The sequence below is a fragment of the Ambystoma mexicanum genome, chromosome 1p (assembly GCF_040938575.1).
Source record: "Ambystoma mexicanum isolate Mex_15411 chromosome 1p, UKY_AmexF1_1, whole genome shotgun sequence".
NCBI lineage: Eukaryota > Metazoa > Chordata > Amphibia > Caudata > Ambystomatidae > Ambystoma > Ambystoma mexicanum.
In genome coordinates this window covers 786,648,745-786,669,811 of record NC_090921.1, presented here as the reverse complement: position 1 = coordinate 786,669,811, position 21,067 = coordinate 786,648,745, and the positions used below count along the sequence as shown (strand labels likewise).

The following is a 21,067-nucleotide window of genomic DNA, read 5'->3' as shown; positions in this document are numbered from 1 at the left end:
TGTAGATTTCATGGGACTGGATGTCAGCGTTTGCTTTTCCACCTTTCCTCGATTTCCCCTGAGGCGATCGCACAACTGAACTCTAGTCTTCATAGCTCCATGGCGGCCCACCAAGTTCTGGTTCTTCAAGCTAAAACATCTGTCAGTATACCCTTCGATCCAGTTGCTGCAGATTCCCAATATCGGAATTAACTGGTTTGGCATCCCTCCCCACAATCTGCTTGGTGGCCTGGTTCCTGGGATCAGGTCCTTAGCCCAGTTCATTCTTTGATAGAAGAATATGCACATCCAGGCAACGTCAAAACCCTCCACACGGACTCGGTACAGGAGCAAATGGCTCAGTTTCTGTCGCTGCCTAGATAAACGGGTTGATCCTTGTCCTGCCCCAATTGTTTGTATATAAGGCATTCATAAACATTCTTGTCGCACATACTTGTCTGCTATTGGTGCTTAACTTAACATTGTCTCATGTTCAGTCACCCTCACAAACCCAGTGGTAAAACAGCATTGTGCTTGTCTTCTACACCGGTTTCCTCGCTGCAGGCGATAACGGGACCTCAATGTGGTGCTTGAAGCGCTTTGCGATGAGCCTTTTGAGCCCATGGCAACAGTGGAGTTAAAACTGCTCACCTGTAAGGTGGCCTTTCTGGTCGCCATTACTTCAGCTAGAAGAATAGGGGCGCTTCAGGCTCTATTGAACCTTTTTACCCTTTTCAGACTTGCATATTAATGAGTAGTTCATACGGTTGTTTTTTCAGACCCAGTAGCGGATGCCGAACAGGTCCTTTTGCAACCTTGATAGAACTTGAGAACCCTGCTATCTAGAAAGAACTAAAGATTTCAGAATCTCCCCATCTTTGTTAGGTTTTGGAAATGGAACAGAGGCCTCTAAAGCAGGTTGGTCCAACTCCAGGCAAAGAGGGCCGGAATCCTGACAGTTTTTCAGGATACCCCTCATTAACATTCATGAACAGAAATGTACATATATTTAGAATCACTGTATGCAAATTCCTCTCATGAATATTAAGTGGTATCCTGAAAATCCAATGTGTTTCTGTCCCTTGAGGCCTGCAGTTGGACAACCATGCTCTAAAGCCTCCATTTCCCGCTGGATAACATCCTGCATTTCGAAAGCTTACACAGTTCAGGGACTGCAAGCCTGCAAAGGCATCCATGCACACCTGGTGTAGGGCAAAGTTACTGCAGTAGCTTTTCAAAAATGTGTTGCTTGGGAAACCATTGCTAAGGTGGCCACTTGGGTCTCCCCCTCAGCGTTTTGTAAGCACTATTGTCTCGACTGTAGTTCACGAGCGGGACGCTCAGTTCGGTTAGGCCGTTCTTGGGAACCTCTTAAAGTAAGGGTGTTTTCCATCAACCCACTTTATACTCTCTACGCCTGCTCACCTTCCCCTGTAAAAAAAAAGTTCCCTCATATTGCTAATGTCTACTGACCTAGGTGATGGAAAAGGACTGAAGGATGAAACGCTGGGCGACGCGCAGGAGGGCAGGGCTAAAGCCCTTCAAAAATAAATGACAATATGTTTTGATTATATCAAAGTGCTCCGGTCCTGTCCGGAAAGGGCGGAATATCCCAAAAGTATGGCGGAAAGAGGACTGTGGACTAGGAGTACGCTAGTCACTACGGTGAGTAACTGTGTTCATTTTTGTAGTTGACGTAAAAAAGAGTGCTGAGGTGGGGCGTGTCTCCCTGTAATACTATTCCAACTGTTAAATGTACAGTACACATGCTCTTTCTTGTGTCTGCCGGATTTTTTTTTTTTTTTTTCACCATCTGCTTGGCCGCTATACGTTAGATATTAATGGAGCGTATTACTAGTGGTACCACCTGGCGTTGCAAGGGTCTGTAGATCTGCACACGGGGGTGGAGGGGTCTGCTATAGCCGTTTGTATGTTCTGTGTCTTAAACTTCTGATCATTGGTAAAGTCGCACAATCGGCAGTCACCCAAAATATACTATACTGATGGCACAGGGCCAGACCCAGCTCCGCCCTGTGCAGGGCGAATGGGTGGGGTTGGTCAAGTTTCACTATTGCCAGTACACCCAAGACTGGTATGCCGACCGTGTGCCAGTTATGGGGCCAGAGCCAACCCCGAACATACACACGTATCTATGAATGTGTCACTGAGCGGCACAGTTGGTACGACTCTGATCTAGCGGCTCTGAAACGCAAGTGCAGAGCGGCTGAACAAAAGTGCCAGACCTCGAGCTCATTCTCTGATAAGCTGGCCTGTTGCCTACTCAAGTCCATATAGTCTCTACTCACTCCAATAAGAGGGCTCACATCCAGGTCCACGTTTGTGGAGCTTCTAACATGGCTGAACTCTTCAAAATCTGATCTATACGATTACTGCGCCCCCCCCCTCATCACTGTAACCCCCCTTATAAAACATGTGGGGCGAGACCCCAGCAGCCTACCCTACTTGCATTATAGACCATTATTTATCTATAGATCTCTCTCGATATATAAAGTGGGTGAGCAGAGTAAAGAGAATTAATTCTTTGAAATGGCTAATATATCTTAATACATGAGAACTATGCTTGCTTATCCGGCCCCTTTCAGTGTTAAGACTGTTAGTGATACCTTCTCAAACAAGATTGGTCCCAGTTAGGCGGCCTATGGTCCCCAGTCGAGAAAAGGACTACTGACCCAGGCTCCACAGCACTGCTAACCCAGGCTCCACAACATTTGAACCTGTAAGGTAGCTACTTTTAACTTGAGGACTTTCTGGCCAGTACTGGTCTATGGAAATAAGGGCACATATAGAAATGGAAGGTATCCTGATCCTTGGACTTGCAAGACCACTGGGAATCCCTGGGCACATGTCATCGTAGGATTGGTTTCTGGGGTCTTGGCTGCAGCTTTGATGCTTCCAGCTACAGTTTGAGTCTTCACCTGTACGGGGGTCTTTCAGTCCTTGACCCAATCGGTCCCTGCAGCATGGGAGCACCACTGTGGAGTGGTAAACTGGAGTTGACATTAGTGTAACCAAGGACACGTCAGACTTTGGGTTCTAGGTGGCCCTTCCTCGTGGTGAGTGACAGCAGCAGCAGGTTAACTAGGGCCCAAAGAAGATCTGAGCATGCCAGGAGGGTTTCCAATGAGGCAGAAAGGGGATCTATTCAAAGATGCAATCGAGTTCCTGGCAGGTAAATGCCAAATTCAAACACTGGATAACTGTCTTTAGAAAGGCAACATACGTGGAGGGCTTTGGACTTTTTGGTCCCACCCGTCCAGAGGTGAAAGACCCCTCCGGTTCAGGGCGAGAGTTGATTTTAGGGCGCAGGTCTGAAACACGGTAGTTGGCTTGGCCAGTGCTGCTCACAGCAGCAGTGCTTCAGCAGGTTCTCTGGGCCATCGGCTTGGAACGTGACTTTTTAATGGCTCCATGTCCTTTTCACAGAAATCTGTGTAGATTGGAGCACTGACACAGTGCTGTCCGCCCAGTCCCTTCCCATGGACTCCCTTTCTGATGGCTCGAATTGGATGCCAGTCCTATATTTTTTGTTTTATGCCCACCGCCCCTTGGTGCTGCTTATGACTTTGTGGATTAACAAACCGGTTTGTCAAACATCTTGCACAGCACCGCCTGATGTAGTGTGGTTTTCGTATATTGAGGCTCTGTTCACCTGCAGTCTCTTGATGACATACTGCAAGCTATTGAATTGTAGTGTCGGCCTCCAGATGCTTTTCTGGGCAAGTCAAGCGCTTAACCTCATGTAAATACTCATGTGTGGCCATGATTAGTAGCTTGCTGGTGTGTACATGCTTGGGAATTTACATGGATGTAATACTAAATGAAATGCATTGTGATATGTTTGGTGGTTTCTATGCAGAGGGATGAAAGTAATTGAGAACCGCGCTCTGAAGGATGAAGAAAAGATGGAACTGCAGGAGATCCAGCTGAAAGAAGCCAAGCACATCGCTGAGGAGGCTGACCGGAAATATGAGGAAGTGAGTCACTAATACAAAGAAAGGCATCTGTCACTTGTTGGGCCACAATGCCTCACTGTACAGGCTATGCCTTTTATTTCCCACTTCTATCTGATGTGCTCAATGTAATATTCTATTGTTCTCCTCGGAACCAGGCCCCTCAGTAGCGTTCTTAGTGGAAATCTGAGAAGTGCATATTTAACTCATCAATTTTGATTTGAGGTTTTTTCGTATACATTGGTGCTTGAAATAAACCGTTCTGTGCTTCTAGGTTCACAAAACATGTTTAAATTGCTAGCTATTTCTCCTAGCATGCACACATGCTGGATAATTGCTCTCCATGGTTCACATTACTAAGATGTAATGTTTAATAATTGGAAATGTTGGAATGATTTAAAGCATTTGCTGCAGAACCTTTTTACCCTTCAACTCGACGTCTTTAGGTCACAGCTTGCACAAAACACCATGTACAATGAAGGGACCACAGTCCAATCAAAATTCGGGGTCTTGCATTTTAGTGTCCGTTGGGTTTTTGTATTCTCTGCGTTCGGTGTCCCTAGTTCATTGAGCATGTGGGAGGAAGGAGTTTGCTTTCTTTCCTGTAGCTGTTTTTTTGTGTGCTAATTACCCGTTTACCTTTTGGGTATCCCACCACCTCTGTGCAGGGTATATTTTCGTGTGCTTCCTCTGGTGGTCTTTGGAAGTGAATGGAGGCAGAGCAAAAACGACTCCAGTCTGAACTTCTCTGCTCTTGGCATACCCACTTGCCCCGACCGTTCCATCCTGTTTCTATATATTTTTCGTGTGCTTTTAATTTTCCATTTTTTGAGAACTTTTTGCTTTTTCCGTTTTCATTCTTATGCCCTGTTCTTTCACCCTTGATAGGTTGCTCGTAAACTGGTCATAATTGAAGGCGATCTCGAGCGCACAGAGGAGCGGGCAGAGATCTCGGAGTCGTGAGTATTGAACAGCCTGCTTCCCTCCACCCCCTGCACGATTCTCTGCTTGCACAGAATTATGAGAATCAAACCTTCAACTTTGATCCTCAAGGCCTGGAATCAAAGGGAGTGGGAGTGTTGTATTGTGGGAGATGAGCCTTTCATTGCACTTTGATGAGGCTACAAATCTTTGCGTATCTGTATTACTTACTTTTCCATTACTGATCTTTAGTTTGTGATCAGTAAAGGACTCTAAAAAATTGTTAGTATCCAATCTTAATAATCGTTCATGTGGTAACAGAATCATGGTCTGTGGGCTCTTGGGCGTTGTGCAGATATGATATGGATATGGATGTTTCCAAATATGCCAAGCTTACTACCAAGAAGTAACTGTTAAAATTGTAGATTTCACTTTTGTGGAGCTAGAAGTGGGCATGAAGCCACCCCCTTCCCGACCCTGTGCAGCAGTGCGTTCCGTTTACCTCGAATTATCCCAATCTACTTTTTCTAGTGAAGCAATTGTAGCAATTTCTTTTCATTCTGACTTTGCATCCCACTTTGGGGAGTTGATGTCCAAGCAATCTAAAGACCCTAGGTTTACTCCAGGCAGGTGCAAGGCTTTATGCCAACCCAGGCATTAAGTAATCCATACCTGGTCTTGGGCTCCCCATTCTGTTAATTTGCACAAAACTGTGACCCTGTTGCAGCATCGACCCTGCGCTTAATGCACTTTAACTAGGCTCTCGGTTGAGCACCAAATTAGAGCTCCTTAAGTAAGCTGCAGGTCAACAGTTTGTCCCCAATACAACCATGCTGCCTTTTTGTGGTCCATAAAATGAACATTATACTATTGGTAGGAAAGTTATCTTTGTCTCAGCTAGAGACAGTTACCATTCTGCTGTTTCTTTATATAGATATTTATTGAAAGCTGTTTCAAAGCACCTTTCACTATGATGTATCTTTGAAAAAGGTTTTCCTTACAAAATCATGATGCAAAATTACATTATTTTCCTAAGTATGAGCAACTGGAAGCCAGTAACTTTTACTAAGAAAGTATACCTTTTTCTTCCATTAAGCAGATAAAGGGGCTAGATAATTGGTCATGCTTGTATCATCCCTGCTTTCATGATCACACTTGCTTCGGACTACTTTTGTTTCCTCTGAATTGCCTACTCCAATCCTACCAACCACCACACACCTCTGCGATGAAGATGGATGGATGGATTTGCTTGCGGTAGAGCTAAGAAAAAGGAATGGAGCTTTTATATTTCGCTTCATGCCGGTCACCATCCTCTACGCGCTGGACTGGGATTTCAATCTGTGACACTACCTTGACCCTGCTTCCAAGACAAACTCAAGCATTTATCATCCTCATTCAAGAGAGCCCATTGAAATCATTTTCAGTTGATTCCTTCCACCCAGTTTCTCTTTGCAATGCACAAACTGTACATTGTTTATTTGATAGAGCCCACAAAATGTCATTTTAGGTCTGCTGTATGTTTATCCATCAGCTCTAGAGTAATTGGGTCTGATGGTTTTGTTTCCTTCTGTGGTTTGCAGCCGACTGTCGGGGAAGCTTTGCAAACCTTAGTTTTAACGGTGATATTTTGATTGTTGGGAGTTCTGCAGGTAGTTCTAGGAACCAAGCGTAGTGGTTTTACTAAAAAGCAGATTTAATGTGAGTGTTTGGCCACAACTTTGATGTGGTCTACTAAACTGCATAAGTGTTAAGGGTTCAGTCTTTTAATAAAAAAATATTAACGTGTTGTCTATACCAAGCACTTTTTGTGCCTTGTGCTCACTGTTGAACTTAAACTGACTGATTTAATGGATCTTCACCCTTAACGCTCAGCTATTGGTCCTTTTCGTCTGCCAGTACAGGGGCATGCTTGAAAGGGCTATCTAAACAATTTGGTGATTGCCAATCAATTGTCTAGTGCTGCAAGATCCAAGGACTGCTGACTGCACTTGTTTCTGTCCTGTATTGTATTGGGTTATTTATATAGCGCTCTTTCCCCACTTGTGGCCTCAATGCGCTTTTTTGTTGGAACGCCCTTGGTGACAATAGTCAATGTGATGGAAAGTAGCTTAGGAGATGCCTGTGTGCATTTTGCCGGTCTAGGACTTTGGTGGCTGGCTAGTCTCGACTAAGCTGCCCAAAGAGAGGCCAGGCACATGGGTGGGCACTGTTGGTGGTTGACAATAGATTGCTATTGTTGAGTGTCCATGTGTGGACAGCTATACAGAGTTCCTTTTGGTTGGTACTCGCTGTATGCTAGCGGCAGAGGTACGGCACATGTTTCAGTCTGGACGGCTATATGCAATGCTAGTCCGGAGGAGCGTAGCCATAGCCGCATTCTACGGTGCATGGATGCTTGGCCGTGCCTGCGGCCTGTGTCCACAGAGGTGGTGTGAGATATACATACTGTATATCTCAAATTTGTTCGGCTGGAGCAATCTTTGTCAAGTGCAGCAGCAAAAACAGGCCTAGATTTGAGTCCTGTGCTGTGGGGAGGCCTAGATTTCGAATAAAGTGGGGTTTACAGTATAAAGGCAGTTATTGGCGGATACGATTATATTTGGGTATCCTGTACATAGGGTTTCACGTTACAAATTAGGTAATACGCACCTAGATTTGAGAATCCTGTATAGTGGGAGAGTACGAGGTTTCACAGTGCAGTATGGGTATGGGAGAAGACACCTAGGTTTGAGAGCCCTGTAAAGTGGGAGAGAGGCCTAGGTTCACAATACAGTCTGATTCAACTATAGTAGGCAGAAATGGCCTAGGTTTCAGGGTACAGTGGGTTTCACAGAATAGGCTGAAGTGGTCTAGAGTTCAGTGCAGTGAGTTTCAACAGTAAATGGGCAGAGAAAGACAGACACACCTAGATTTGAGAGTCCAGTATAGTGGGAGAGGGGCCTAGGTTTACAGTACTGTATGTTTCAACGGTGCAGTGGGAGAGATCGAAGACAGTAGGTAGCTTTCACAATATAATTGGCAGAGATAAAGGCTACACCTAGTTTTGAGAGTCCTGTATAGTGGGAGAAAAGGCCTAGGTTTCATAATATAATAGGCTGAGTCCTGTATAGTGGGAGAGAGGTCTAGGTTTCACAATAGTCGGTCTCGCAATATAATAGGCAGAGATGTTCATGTTCGAGGCTCTATTCGTGACTCGTGAGTGCCACACCCAAAGCTACCACAATTCTCTGCTGACTGGGACACATGGCAGGTGGATAACCATGTGCAAATCTTCAAATGTAAATTTGACGTAATTGGTACATTTTAAGACCCAGGACAGAGTATTAAACCAATTTAGAGATCATATTGTTAACCTAATCTGCCCACCCCACTGACCGGTTTAGCAAGAATGCATGCCCCAATCCAATATGAGGTGCTGCATAATGGCATCAATTTCCGGAAATCTAGGTCTGAAATGGGTCTTGGCTCCCTTGTCTGTCATCGCAGGCCACTCTACAACAGTCTGATTTTTCGCTGTACCGTACTTAAGAAACCAAATTATTATACAAACAATAACAGGAGGAAATTACAGATTTGTATAATTACAAATGGGTTCTTCAGTCCACATTACTTCTGTGGATTGGTAGATGTATGGCCCCTGATTTGTAGTCTTCCCCTGAGACTGGGCATTGGCATCACTGGCTCTGTGGACTCTGGCCTGCCTTGGCTCTGTACTTGCGGAACATCTAGCAGGAGTATTAATGTAGTGAGGCGTTTCTCCCTGTCAATGCAGTATGCCTTGATACAGCATGAGTACCTTCCCGAGGGCAGATGGGTTTCCTGAAAGAGGTATCTTAAGGCCCACCTCACCACCTGTTGTGCTTACTTGCCCATCCATAATGAAACTTCAGCTTGACAGGAGTCACCAACGCTCGCAAAGCTTTCTGCAAGGCCTTTGATAGACATGCACGTTCATTCCTTTATTGAACATTGTTCGCAGATGTACAGTCCGTAACGAGGTTCTTGATTTTCAGAGTTTGGTCTTGTTAATGGGTTGTGAAGTACATGTTGGGATTTTCAAAATGTGTAGAGCTGTGCGGCTAGCCTTTGATCACTTAAAGGGTTGACTGTTTTCGAACATGACCTAACCAAACTGCATAATTTCAGAAATGCATTCGTCTAAGTTGTAACATGCATTTTGCATAGCTGAAACCCATTCCCTTCACGCAGTGTATGGTAAAACAAATGGATGGCCCTAAACGCAGCCTTTGATTAAAGCAGTTGCCTTTATAGGTGGTGGATGGAGGGTGGCAGTCTTTGTTCTTTAGCTATTAGTGCCTGAACTAGTGTGTAGTATGCCATGGTTTCTCCTCGGCGCAGCAAATTATTTTTGGCTTGTGGGGGAGGAATGTATGTCTTCAAGTAATTATCCACTGTTCGAAGGGAGTAAGTGTACTCCTGTTTTAGTCCCTTACCCTGTAGGTTCCAGGCCTTAGACTAGCAGTTTCCCGTGCATGTGTCGTGTATTGCTTTCTGCCCAGACATGCATGTCATGACCACAATTATTTTGTTTTCCCTTTTTCCTATCTGTGCTGCTTTACTTTGGCCTTCCCTCCCCACCATGTGCCATCCCTATCCTTTCCTGCGTGCCACCCTGCCGATCATCACTAACAGCCGTGCTCGTGAGCTGGAGGAGCAGACCAGAATGTTGGACCAGAGCTTGAAGTGCCTCAATGCTTCAGATGAAAAGGTACTAACAGTTTTCCCACTGTGGTGGACAAAACAAATGAGGTTTGGCTGTCCCACCCAAGGCCGTTCCACCCTTGCTCCTCCTCCTCCTTCCTTTCCTCTTCTTGCTCATTAATCTTTCATAATTTCACTATGATTTTAGACTGCTTGGCTGCTCATCCATCTATTATGAAGCTAGCATACCCGTGAACTGAGATTATGAAACCATTACACGATAGTGAGGTGTTGATGTGTAACTCCCGAAGCTGTAAATTATTACAGCATGAGAAGTAACTTGAGTCCCCTTAAGGATTAGCCACAGAATCACATTCCTAGGATGCGTCCAGTACTGTTCTTTACTGCTCCGGTGCTGAAGAATCTGGGTTGCTCTCATGGTGCCCTTGATTTAAGTGGGATAGCAAAGATGACTCGCCAGTTCTGCACAAATCTGTCTTGGAGGGCTTGTAGAAATGCCTTCCGTGCTTTTGGGGTGCACTTTGAGGTGCTAGTCTGCTGGGTTGTTTCACCCTACACTGACCGGGAAGATGGTGTTATTCTGTGGCTAGAACAAAGTATTTTCTCGAGTCAGCCTTTCAAACACAGTATTTTCCTTGCCCTGAAGTAATTGGTTATGGTTGCTTCTAATTCTGATGGAGCTTATTTTGTATTGTAAATGTTTTCTTCCTGTGGGGATTGATCTGTCTGGATTTCTACTGCGCTTTTTTTTCTTTTTTCTCTCCACACTGTCTTCTCACCTCCTTCACTCTTCTTTCTTAACTTCCTTGCAACCCCATCCTCTCCCCCACATGACCACGCCCTCCAGTAAATGTGCCGAGCTGGAGGAGGAACTGAAGAATGTTACCAACAATCTCAAATCTCTGGAGGCTCAGGCGGAAAAGGTAGGCCTATCAGCATGTGTGCTCCCATTGGGAGGCCTGAGCTGTGCAGATGAGGATTCTGCAGCCCCCTTCTGCATGAATCACTTTTGAACTGCATACGTTAAATATGTGCTCCTGTTTTTGTTAATTGGGAGATGGTGGGAATGTATATCCTAGTTGGTGGCAGGGCAGCTGTCCGTAATGTCCTGGTTCGAGGTTTGCAGGGTGTCATTTGAGCAATATCCCAGACTGCTGTTCAAATGATGGCCTTAAAATGGTGCGGTCATGCCCAGAGGTGGAGTTCCCTGCCTGGTGGGTTTTTTAATTTTTGGTTGGGTAGCCTGTTGTGGCCATTAACTCCCTCTCTGCCCAGAGCTGCTTGTGTAACGTTGTACTAGTTTTGTAGAGCTTTGAAGTTTAAATCGGAGCCTTTCAAATGAGTTACAAGGGGATGTAGGTTGCCTTATGTTTTTTAGAGCGAGGTTTGAACGGCTTCTGTAGGACTACTTCAGAGCCGGTTTGGTTACATTCTGGTTCCAGGTTGCAAGGTTGCTTTTGCTTTGTTTCTTCATTGGAGGATTTCTAAAATATATATATTTGTGCGTTTTTGGGTACGTTGCACTATTTTGGTGGAACCAGTGTTTGTGAGTTACTACGGAAAGCTTGATGGAATGACAGTTATCAATTGAATGCTGTAGTGTACTGGATAAAGTTCTATGTGCGTGTATTGTGATTGGACAAACCTAGTTCTTGCTGCATATTTCTGATCTTTCTGTAAGCCCAAATGATGGGGAAATACCAGTCTAGATAAATGAGCGCTACCACCAGGTAACTTCAAATTTGTGTGGTGGTGAGTGTAGGAGATGTGGTGCCACAGTAGTGGGACAAAGTGAGTAAAACTGCCCACTGTCCCTGAAATTGGCAGTATAGGTTTTGGGAGGGTACACCTACATGGTTTTTAAGATGCAATCTTCATGATGTCTGTGTACTCCAAATTAGTAATCTGTGCCTTTTGAAATAGTTCTAAGGAAATGATTGTTTTGTTTTAAAGTAAATGGCAATTTACTACAGTGGCATTTTACAAAGGCAGTGGGGGGGATGTGTGCAGGCTCCAGCAGTGTTTCCTTATGTTGGAACATGCTTTCATTGTGAATACCTCTCCCACATTGCTGTGAGACTACATAGCCACTGGCTATATATTAAGGTGACCTTACATCAGTAGTGTGACACATTTTAATGGGTTTTTGCTCGGTTATTTGTGTTGCTGGTTAGTTTACTCAGTGGATAGCAGGACTTTCATGTCTCGCCACAGGCCTACAGTATTATCTGATTTATTGAGCTCCATGATACTAAACCGAGGATCCTGCACATGGATGCTCTGCAGCAGATGGGAATGCTAATGTTGCGGGAATGGGGATCGCAAATACCAGCGTTGTGAAACATTCGTTTGTTCCCGCAGGCTCAACTATGTTTTTACCTTTTTTTTGGTGGGAGATGAAGTTTCCATACGACTTTCTCATCCTGAAAAGGAACTTAAAAGTGTAGAAGGCCATTTTTTATAGCTCAAGATGGTTTTTTGTTTTTGGATTGGATACCGTGTTTGTGTGTGATATAATGCACCAACCTAGTGATGCATCTACACAGGGCTATACAAAAAGGCGATGGTGGATTTTTTTTCATTCCGTTTAAGTCGAAGGGAGAGATGGCTTGGTAAATTTAGATTGCTTGTATTTGTATCTAATCCAACAGATTTCCATGCAAGTGTTTTAACTCCATTAGCAAGTGCTGGATGTTCTTTTGGTGATAGTTTGTCCGATGCCTTTCAATGTTTTTCTTGTATGACTGGTCAGGAGAGACTTGCCTATTGATGGTGCTGGTCTGGGTAGGTGGATGGAAATTTATTTCCACATCTGTGTTAATGGCTTCTTGGCTGGTGGATTTTTATTTCCAGATGTATTCCTTCGCTCTTACTGTTCATTACCATCAGTAGGTGTTCACTGATTAGGTGGTGGGTTACCACCAATTGGTGTTGATTTAATGGGTAGGTGCTGGGTTTGGGCTCTGTTGTATTCCCATTGGTTACTTCTCCTTATTCCAGAGGTGCATGGTATTGTATTCCTTAGCAGTTGATGCTCAACTCTGTCCATGGGCAAGCAGTTGCTATTTACATTCCTGTATTGGTTCCTTTGGGCAGCGTGATGGTGGTTTTCTTATGTGCTCAACAGAAACTCTCTGCACTTGGGCGGTGCTAATTGAATTATGCATCAGCGTTGACTCCTTTGGGTAGGTAATGATGCTTTTGAAAAATTCCAGATGTTTGGTTGCATCCGTTTCAACCGTTGTGACGGCTTCTGCTCGTTGCCGGAAACCTTTTCTCTTTTGGTTTTAGTTTTGGGTGCTACTTGCTGGGTGGATTGTCAGTTTCCTGATTGTTGGCTGTGGATATTCATGGGTTGGATGGAATGGTAGCAGCAAGATAACTCTTTTCTGCCCCCTCCTCTCCCCCCCCCCCCCCATTGATATTTGCTGCTTGCGAGTGGGACAGGGAATTTGGGTTGTGGAGTATATGTTCTGTTCTGGCTGGGTCAAGTTTTCTCGGTTGAATGCGGGTGGAAATACATTGCATGGCAGTGCTTCCACCTTTGTAAGTGATTTCTATTTTTGTTTGGGCTGTTTTGTGCTTGGTTTTCTTGCATTATTTGGGTACAGAGGGTTGTTGATTGTTGGGTTCTGGTCTGGCTGGGCTTGTTGATTGTTAGCAGGATTTGCTTTTTTCTTTGAATATTTTGTGGTGATATAAATGGAAGGTCTCTGTTAATTAAGCAATTAGCAGTTGTATCTGAACGCATTTCCTCGTCTCTGATTTGTCACTTGTTTTCTGTCCCACAGTACTCCCAAAAAGAAGATAAATATGAAGAAGAGATCAAGATCCTGACAGATAAGCTAAAAGAGGTGAGCTGCTATTGTATACCTGTGCCCAAAGAACTAATCGGTATAGCTCTAATCTGGTGATTCACAAGCAGCTGGTAACCTGTTGAGTGCGCTAGAACGGGGGGATGAAATGAGTACTCCTGTTTTTGGTAGGGGTAGGGCGGTGGTAGGGTGGGAGACTGGCTGTACTTGTTGACTATAGAACCAGACACCTATATTTAACGGGGAGTGCTTCAAATTGGCTGAAACACCAGTGTTAAAGTTGTACTTACCTTGGTGCCTGGGTACTTTGTCTTTTGGCTATTTCCAGTTGTTGGCTGATTATTTTTTTTTTATTTGAAAGGCTGAGACCCGTGCAGAATTTGCTGAAAGATCAGTGGCAAAACTGGAAAAAACCATCGATGATTTGGAAGGTAAACCACTAAATGCATTACCTTCAATTCCATATAAATGCAGGTCAAGTGAGACCCAGTCTGCAGTGCGGTTGCCGACTTTGACATCGAACCTGAAGCGTTATTCCTGTAGCTTTTGTTAAGTGGAGTTGGGGAGATGCAGACATTGTCCACTGTTATTACTATTAGGGTATTGTGCACGGACTTGGCTTCGGGAAGCAACGGAGCGCTTTACAATCCATATGGGGGGGCACAGTGAGGGAAACGGAAAGGAGCGGGGAACGAACAGCAGAGGGTGGGCAATTGGCAGCATGTGGGGAAGACAGTGGAGAGCAGATCAGTCTCAGCTAGGGGTTGGTAGTGCAGGATGTGTGGACCTAGGTGTTGAGGAGCCATTCCTTGAAGAGGAAGGTCTTGAGCTCTTCCCTGATCTGTAGAAGTGATGGGGGCAAATCTTAAGTTAACAGGGTGGAGGTTCCAGAGTCTTCTATTGAACTGGGGTATGCTGGTTGAAAAGGACATCCACAATGGTTTCCAAAGCGGTCCTCCTGATTTCATGGAAATAATTGCCTCTTCCTAAGTGTTTTTGACCCTTTGGAGCATTGTGTGAATTTTTCAGTCTGAGTTGCAGATTGAGTTGGCTGTAGGTCCGGGTGGGGGAGGTTATTACATGAATGGATGTAAAAAGGATTAGGAGAAATGGATTTGAGATGGGAATGGTGCTGCTGTTGAGCAATCCTGCATCTGGTCAACAAACCGATGTAGAGGTGGAAGAGGAACACGGGAAGTAGCGAAAGTACTTTTTTTGTTGTTTATTTATTTTTGAAGGGTACAAAGGAGTGGGGGGGGGGCAGGCTCGTACATTCACTGCAATTCATGCCTGTGCATACCTGTTGAGACGGACAGCATCATTTGGCTTGTGGTCCGACTAAAGTCGTATACATTGGAAACCCAGTCTGGCATTTTCTGATCAAGATGGAAATCCCTCACTGAACTCTGAACTGTACTACGTAGCCATGGGCTGTTACTAGGTCGGTCCAGCTCTGCCATATCTGTAAGGCGATTGTGTTCAGGGCAGTGACAAAAACTGTTTCTATTTAGGGCAGCCTCCCTCTGTTGGCAAGGCTTCTTATGGCATTTAAAGCCTTCCACGCCCAAAAGAGGGTGGCAGAATCAGGTTGGTGTTTGTTTTAGATTATGCTCTTTTGTTTTTTGAGTACGGCCCAGGTGCGGAGTTGGATTTGCTCATATGGTGCACAGCTCTGAGTGGATGGGTGAGCAATGCTGTAAAACATAGCGCTGCTGTTATTCGATACATTTTGCATCACTTTTGTATTGGTAAATCTTTTCTTTACATGCTTTTTCATGTGCTTTGCAGTCTTTCCCATCACATGACTTGTTTTGTCTTGCACATCCTCCTGTGCTGGTGATCTCGCTGGTCGCACTCTGATCGCCTCTCTTGTTACCAGTTAGACAAAGCCTGTGTCTGGCCTCCTGTTCTGTCTTGTGCGCATATCCCTGTTCCGTGCCTCCTCTTCTTGCATCACATGTTACTTTTGCGCTGCTCTAGTCCCGGTGCTGTGCACTCTCCTGCACATCATACTTATTACGGCCCATTTGCTGTCTTGCATCTTCTGTGGCCTACTTTGTTGCTTGTATTTTGCACTTCTGTTCTGCCTATGCTATCCTCCCCCTTTGTCTTACGTACATCACAAATTCTCCTAGCTTTTCCTTTTCTTCCTTTAGATGAACTTTATGCCCAGAAACTGAAATACAAAGCAATAAGCGAGGAGCTTGACCACGCCCTCAATGACATGACCTCCATGTAAATAAATGCATGTCAGACACTACTTTCATTTCTGCAATGGCAATAGAGCTGTACAAATTGCATGGTAGTGGGCTGGTGGAGGCCATGTGTTGAGTGGGTTGAAGGTGGGGTGGTTTTGGTTTGCTGTGGTTTTGGACTTTTGTGCCCTTTGAAAGCTTTTCTGTTTCTGGGGTTAGTTGCCTCCATTGGTAAGGGAATGTTACTACATCTTCATGTAGTCCCAACTAAATCGCTGCCCCAGTGGCTTAATGGTGAGTCACTATTTTGAAATCCTGCGCTCCTGTTTCTCCAATATTGGGTTGTCCTTGCATTGTGATTAAATACGCCACTTCACCAGTGTAGGGATGGTCCAGTGAGTAGGACGCCAAAGCTAACCTATTCTTTTTGGACAAGCAAAAAGTTGGGCCTGGTTTCTTGACCTACTTTAAGGATCGGTTTTGATCTAGTTAAAATGAATTTGTCCTCAAACATTGACTTGGAAGACCTTAAAAATCATAATTCAGCATGGAAATTAACCCCCTCTGGCTGAGTGTGCTACTAACATCTTAAACCCATTATTTCTCAGTTATCTCTACTCTCCATCTTGTTTTTTTTCTCCATGCAGATAAACTCTGGGATTCCAAACCTGGTTTGAAACTCTGGTGGTGCTCTACTATTTTGCTTGGCCCTGCCTGCCCTCGCGCTCTCGCTCTTTCTCTCTCACACACGTGCCAGTTCTTTGGGGGGGGGGTAATTTGTGGGGGAAAAAAAATAAAGCCTACACTTCATATTTTTCAAAACATTTGAGAACCAAGACTGTTTCCTTCTTTCATGCCAAACTCCTGCCTACTGTCTTTTGTAGATTCCTTAAATGTCTCTTCTGTAGATGTGCTTGTACACTTATCATACATGTCTGCTTATTTGATTTCTATCCTGCTCTCCATAATTTTTCTATGTTCCGGTCTCTGGGTTCTTTGTAGCACCTGCCTTGGGTTCCTTCGAACAATAGTATAGCCGTCCTCTTAAGTCTCTGTAGTTTTCATGGCCTGTGTACCGCTCTGTCTTCAGCGGATTTCCTTTATGTACCTGGCCGTTCCATGGTTTGATCTAGTCAAAGTCCTCTAATACTAGTTTTATATTGAAAAATATCCAGGGAAAGGAGTATTGGGGAAATGCTTCGAGAACATTTGCTCAGTGCTCCAGATAAGATTTGGGAGTATTTAACTCCCTATTTTTTAAAGTTGGAAGTAAATACATTTTTTTTTTTTTTTTTTTTTTTAGGGAGTAAAAATGTAAGCCCTATTCCTAATGGGAGTCTTTCTATGAGCGTGTAAAAAAGGTTTTAACTGGAAAACTGAAATGTTTTTGTAATTTCTTTGCATCTAGTTATTCATGTACATCAAAAGATATGCGTTTACTTCTTCCGATGAGGCAGTAATAGTTTCTCCCTGGGGTACTATGTGCACTACTGAGCTAGACCTATCCATGGAGCACTGTGTGAAGCGAGGGGACAAGGTTCTAATGTTTCATTATTTTTTGTTGGAGTATTTTTATTCCCTATTTATTTTTTGGCAGTATTTGCCTATTTCTAGGGAGTGAGTGGCCGATGCCTCTGCCTGTAAGTTGCTAACGACCGACTTCAAAACGGTGTAAAATGGTTGGACCATGTGGAACAAATCTGATAAAATAGAAAAGTTGTGACAATTGGGGATATGGATCACAATCTAGGAGATCATAAAGTAATGCCTTCCTTGTGGTCTGTGAGGTGGCACACTGGTGCTATATTCAGTGGTGATTTTATATAGCACCAGCGTGCCACAAAGCAACTACAGAGGTTGATCAACGGTGTGAAGTAAGTTAGTATGTTTTGAACGCTAACTCTTTCTGAAGTTTAGATTGACAGTCCTGATAAGCTTGAGGCAGTTCCAAAGCGAAGATCAGTGTCACCAGTGGTGAAGACCCTAGGAGTTTACTTGGAAGCAACAATATCACTAACCTGGCAAGTAAATGCCATAGCCTCCTCAGCGGCTTGCTCGACCAAACTGTTAAACGTTGCTAGACCCTTTTTCTACACAAAGTTGCCTAACCGTTGACCGAGTAGTTATTGGACTGTAGTATTCTTTGATGGAACCTCTGTTCACAACTTTTTAAAAAAACTACAGCTCATCCAAAATAATGCCTTACGAGCTGCCTTGAATATCCTCAAAACAGAATATCTCTGCTGCCCGAAAAGCAGCACATTGGCTCCCAATCAGAGAAAGAACTGCTTTCAAGACTGTTACCATTACTCGCAGGTGGATCCCCAAAACTGCCTTGCCTTATCACAAAAAATCGCTATGACCCACCTGTCCAGGCCCACGAAGGACCCCATACACCCACAGACTCTCCCATCCGAAGTACAAACGTGCCAAAGCAAAAGGATCCAGTCATTGCAGCCAAGCAATGGAACGCCCTCCCACATGCTTTAAGAGCAGAGGAATCCTGCTGGGCATTCCGAAAAGCTCTTAAAACCTGGCTCTTTATCTAAACTTGCTCACCTTGTCCTGCTTTTGCCTCTATGTAATGTTGCTCCCGTAAACCACATTGTACCTACCATTCATGACCCTGGACTGTGATCGGTGTATTTTTTTATCCCTATACAGATCCCATATGCCTCAGGGTTTGTGCCCGCTATACAAATGAAATAAACCTGCAAGCTCAGTGGGAGAGGGCGGCAATCTAAAATTGCAGAAAGGGAAGTGTGATTTTGTTCATTATATTATGAAACCGGAAGGTGAACGTAAGGAGCTAACGAGTCATCGTAGAACATTCTAGCATTAGTCCAGATGGCAGTGGTGGCAATTGATGGGGAAGGTGCCATTTGAAGGAAATCTTAGACACTTGGGCAGGATGAATTCAATGGTGCTCTGGAAATTGTTGCATCACTTGTTTGACAATATTTGCTGCTGGTGTATTTTTGTTTTTTTGCTTGGTTATCATTAATTGTTCCCAAGCCCCCAAACAAGTAGCTATATAGCTCTGACATTGCTCTCATTTGTTTTATTTTGGGTGGTGGGGTGAACAGGGCATAAATGTGCAGCAGGTTACATAATGTGCAGCAGGTTACAAAATGACTGCAACATTCCAATGACCCTGGTGTGTTGCATAAATGTGCAGCACCCACAAAGTCGGTCTTGTATCCATTGACAACGTCTACCAGGTCTGCAGAGGCATCTTCTGCTGTAGTTGCAAGACATTTGAGAAGCATTTAAGAGGGCACATGTAACTGTTGGCTTACATTTCAAGAGCGTTTCTTTGATTGCTGCTGTGTTAAACGGTGCCTCATACTTTTTGTGTATTGGCAAATGGAGTGTTCAGTGGACCTTTTTTTGCAGAAGTGATGGAGCCTCCAACCCACTTTCAAATGAGTTCTAAATATCTCCTGTCAAATGATTTTCCAGAACTTGCCCTTGGCTCTGCCATATGTCTTATAGGTCCACAAGAGTTACAGAAGGAGCAACCTCAAACTGACATTGGAGACCCATGACGGAGGCCACATCTATACGGTCTGTTAGAGCATTCTGGCCTGTGTCAATGGCCAAATTTAAGGGAGTGCTCTGGGTCTGAGAAACCAAACGAGGTTGCAGTTTTCAGCCTGAAATTTGAGGCCCAGATATATAGTGTCAAATCTTCAGTGGTCTTGACTTTTGATATTGGTTATGCTCTTCCCCCTGCAAATGAGACTAGTAGCTTTTTGCTTGCTTTTATTGGTCTCCATTTGCAACAACTGTTCCCAAATGACTGCCTCCTACCTCATATAGATGGCCTTTGTGTCGGCACAGCCTTTCACCCTGAACTTAAAGAAATATGGGTTCCAATTCTCAATTGGTGGGAAAGGTGAATGGAGTACTTGATGCTATTAGTCCGCAAGCACATTCACATTTTCCTGAACTTAGCATTGTGTTGCTCCTCAACCGGCCTTTGCCATGCAAATCCTTGATGCATGCTTGCTTAACTGGCCAGATTTGGCATCCTTTAAGTGTTTTGTAAATGAATTTTGTACTAGTTGGAAAGCATCTGGTTAAACCATAAGTCATTAAAAAATGTAACCGTGTAGTGTTAGTACCTTTTATTAGTTGTAAAGGCCTGTGTTAAAGTTTTTTAAACTATGTTTAGCCACTGGTAAAGATGGCTTTAATAAAGCAGAGTAATTGTGAAATATTACATGATATACCCATGACCAGTCCGATACATTACTTGCTTTGTACATGAATGTCTCTTGCTAGTCACCATCGAAGTCTAAAGACATGGGAACATCTGCTTTTCTGGAACACTAATTCTTCACCTTTTGATGTAGTGAATATTACATGGTGGGACCCTTAAACTACTTTTCAATTCTTCACACTGATACGTGACAAAACAAATTTACAGCGGAAAAAAGTGTACACATGTTTGGTTGCAAACCTACGAAGCTTCAACCACAGATCAGTATTTTGCCCCAGAAATGTGATTGATTTTTTTAATCTTAAAATTTAAATTGTGCTCTTGACAGAGGGGCTGAGCAGTTTGGGGTTCAGGGGGTTAAGAGAACAAAACCTGGAACAATGTTGAATGGAAGTTTAAAAAAGCATAAAGGCAAATCCTGAACCGGAAATTAGGTTGAGGAAGATGAGACTATGGAGATAAGTGGAAGCGCAAATTGATGGAGTGAGTTGTACTGTTTAGGAACAATAGAAAAAGAACAGAAGCATGATTGAGCGCATGGTGGCTTAGGGACAAGGTGTAGCGATGGAGCAGTCTGGAAATTAAGTGAAATTTGGTGGGAAAAAATAGGAGAATCACCATGGATACACTTCTAGAGTATGCAGAAAAATATGGAAGGCGAGAATTGAAAGGTTGAATAGCGATAGCAAGATTAGGCCTTAATGGAAGGGGGAATGGAGGAAAGGAGACTGGCAGCAGAATTTAACAGCGAACAAAGAGGGGAGAGCTGAGATGTTGAGAACCCAACTAAAAAAGCAGGAGAATATAAGATGTGAGAAATGTGCTTGCTTGAAAGATGAAAGCGACCGATCCAACTAATGTTAATTTTGTTTGTGGTAAAATGAGAATGAGTGCATCCAAGTGTACATGCAGAAAGACATTTGAAGAGTAGAGTGGGGAATATCTGTGCAAGAAAAGGAAGAGTAGGAGAAAAATATTTTGCAATAATCTGTGTAGGAATGACTTGAAAGATTGAATGAGGTGGTAAGAGCAGAGTGGAATAGTGTAGTGGAGTAAAATAGGGTCTAACAAACTTGGAACTCCAAATTGAAGCAGAAGACATTTCCAGACTGGGAAACTGAATACGTTTTGTCTGAAAGATTAAGAGCGAAACAATTGAACAGATCCAGATAAACTGACAGAAGCAACCATGGAAAGAATAGAAGGTTTAACTTTGTCTAAAAAGCAGATAATTAAAGTTCACAAATCTAGAAGCGATTGGTGTGTTGAGCTGAAAGT

At 43.8% G+C, this 21,067-nt stretch overlaps 1 protein-coding gene across 10 annotated transcripts in view; it reads left to right on the top strand.

The window, feature by feature from the left end:
- Positions 1-21,067, top strand: part of TPM3 (tropomyosin 3) — a 322,771-nt gene that overhangs the window by 216,815 nt on the left and 84,889 nt on the right. For 3 of the 10 annotated variants that reach the window (XM_069651637.1, XM_069651674.1, XM_069651682.1), the window contains 5 exons: positions 3,857-3,974; positions 4,839-4,909; positions 10,402-10,477; positions 13,346-13,408; positions 13,731-13,800. In XM_069651637.1, the coding sequence (XP_069507738.1) occupies positions 3,857-3,974; positions 4,839-4,909; positions 10,402-10,477; positions 13,346-13,408; positions 13,731-13,800 (398 nt within the window). Of the gene's footprint in view, positions 1-3,856; positions 3,975-4,838; positions 4,910-9,524; positions 9,601-10,401; positions 10,478-13,345; positions 13,409-13,730; positions 13,801-15,525; positions 15,605-16,211; positions 16,389-21,067 lie in introns of those variants that run through there. The other 7 variants (XM_069651619.1, XM_069651661.1, XM_069651646.1 and 4 more) reach the window with 3 other exon arrangements.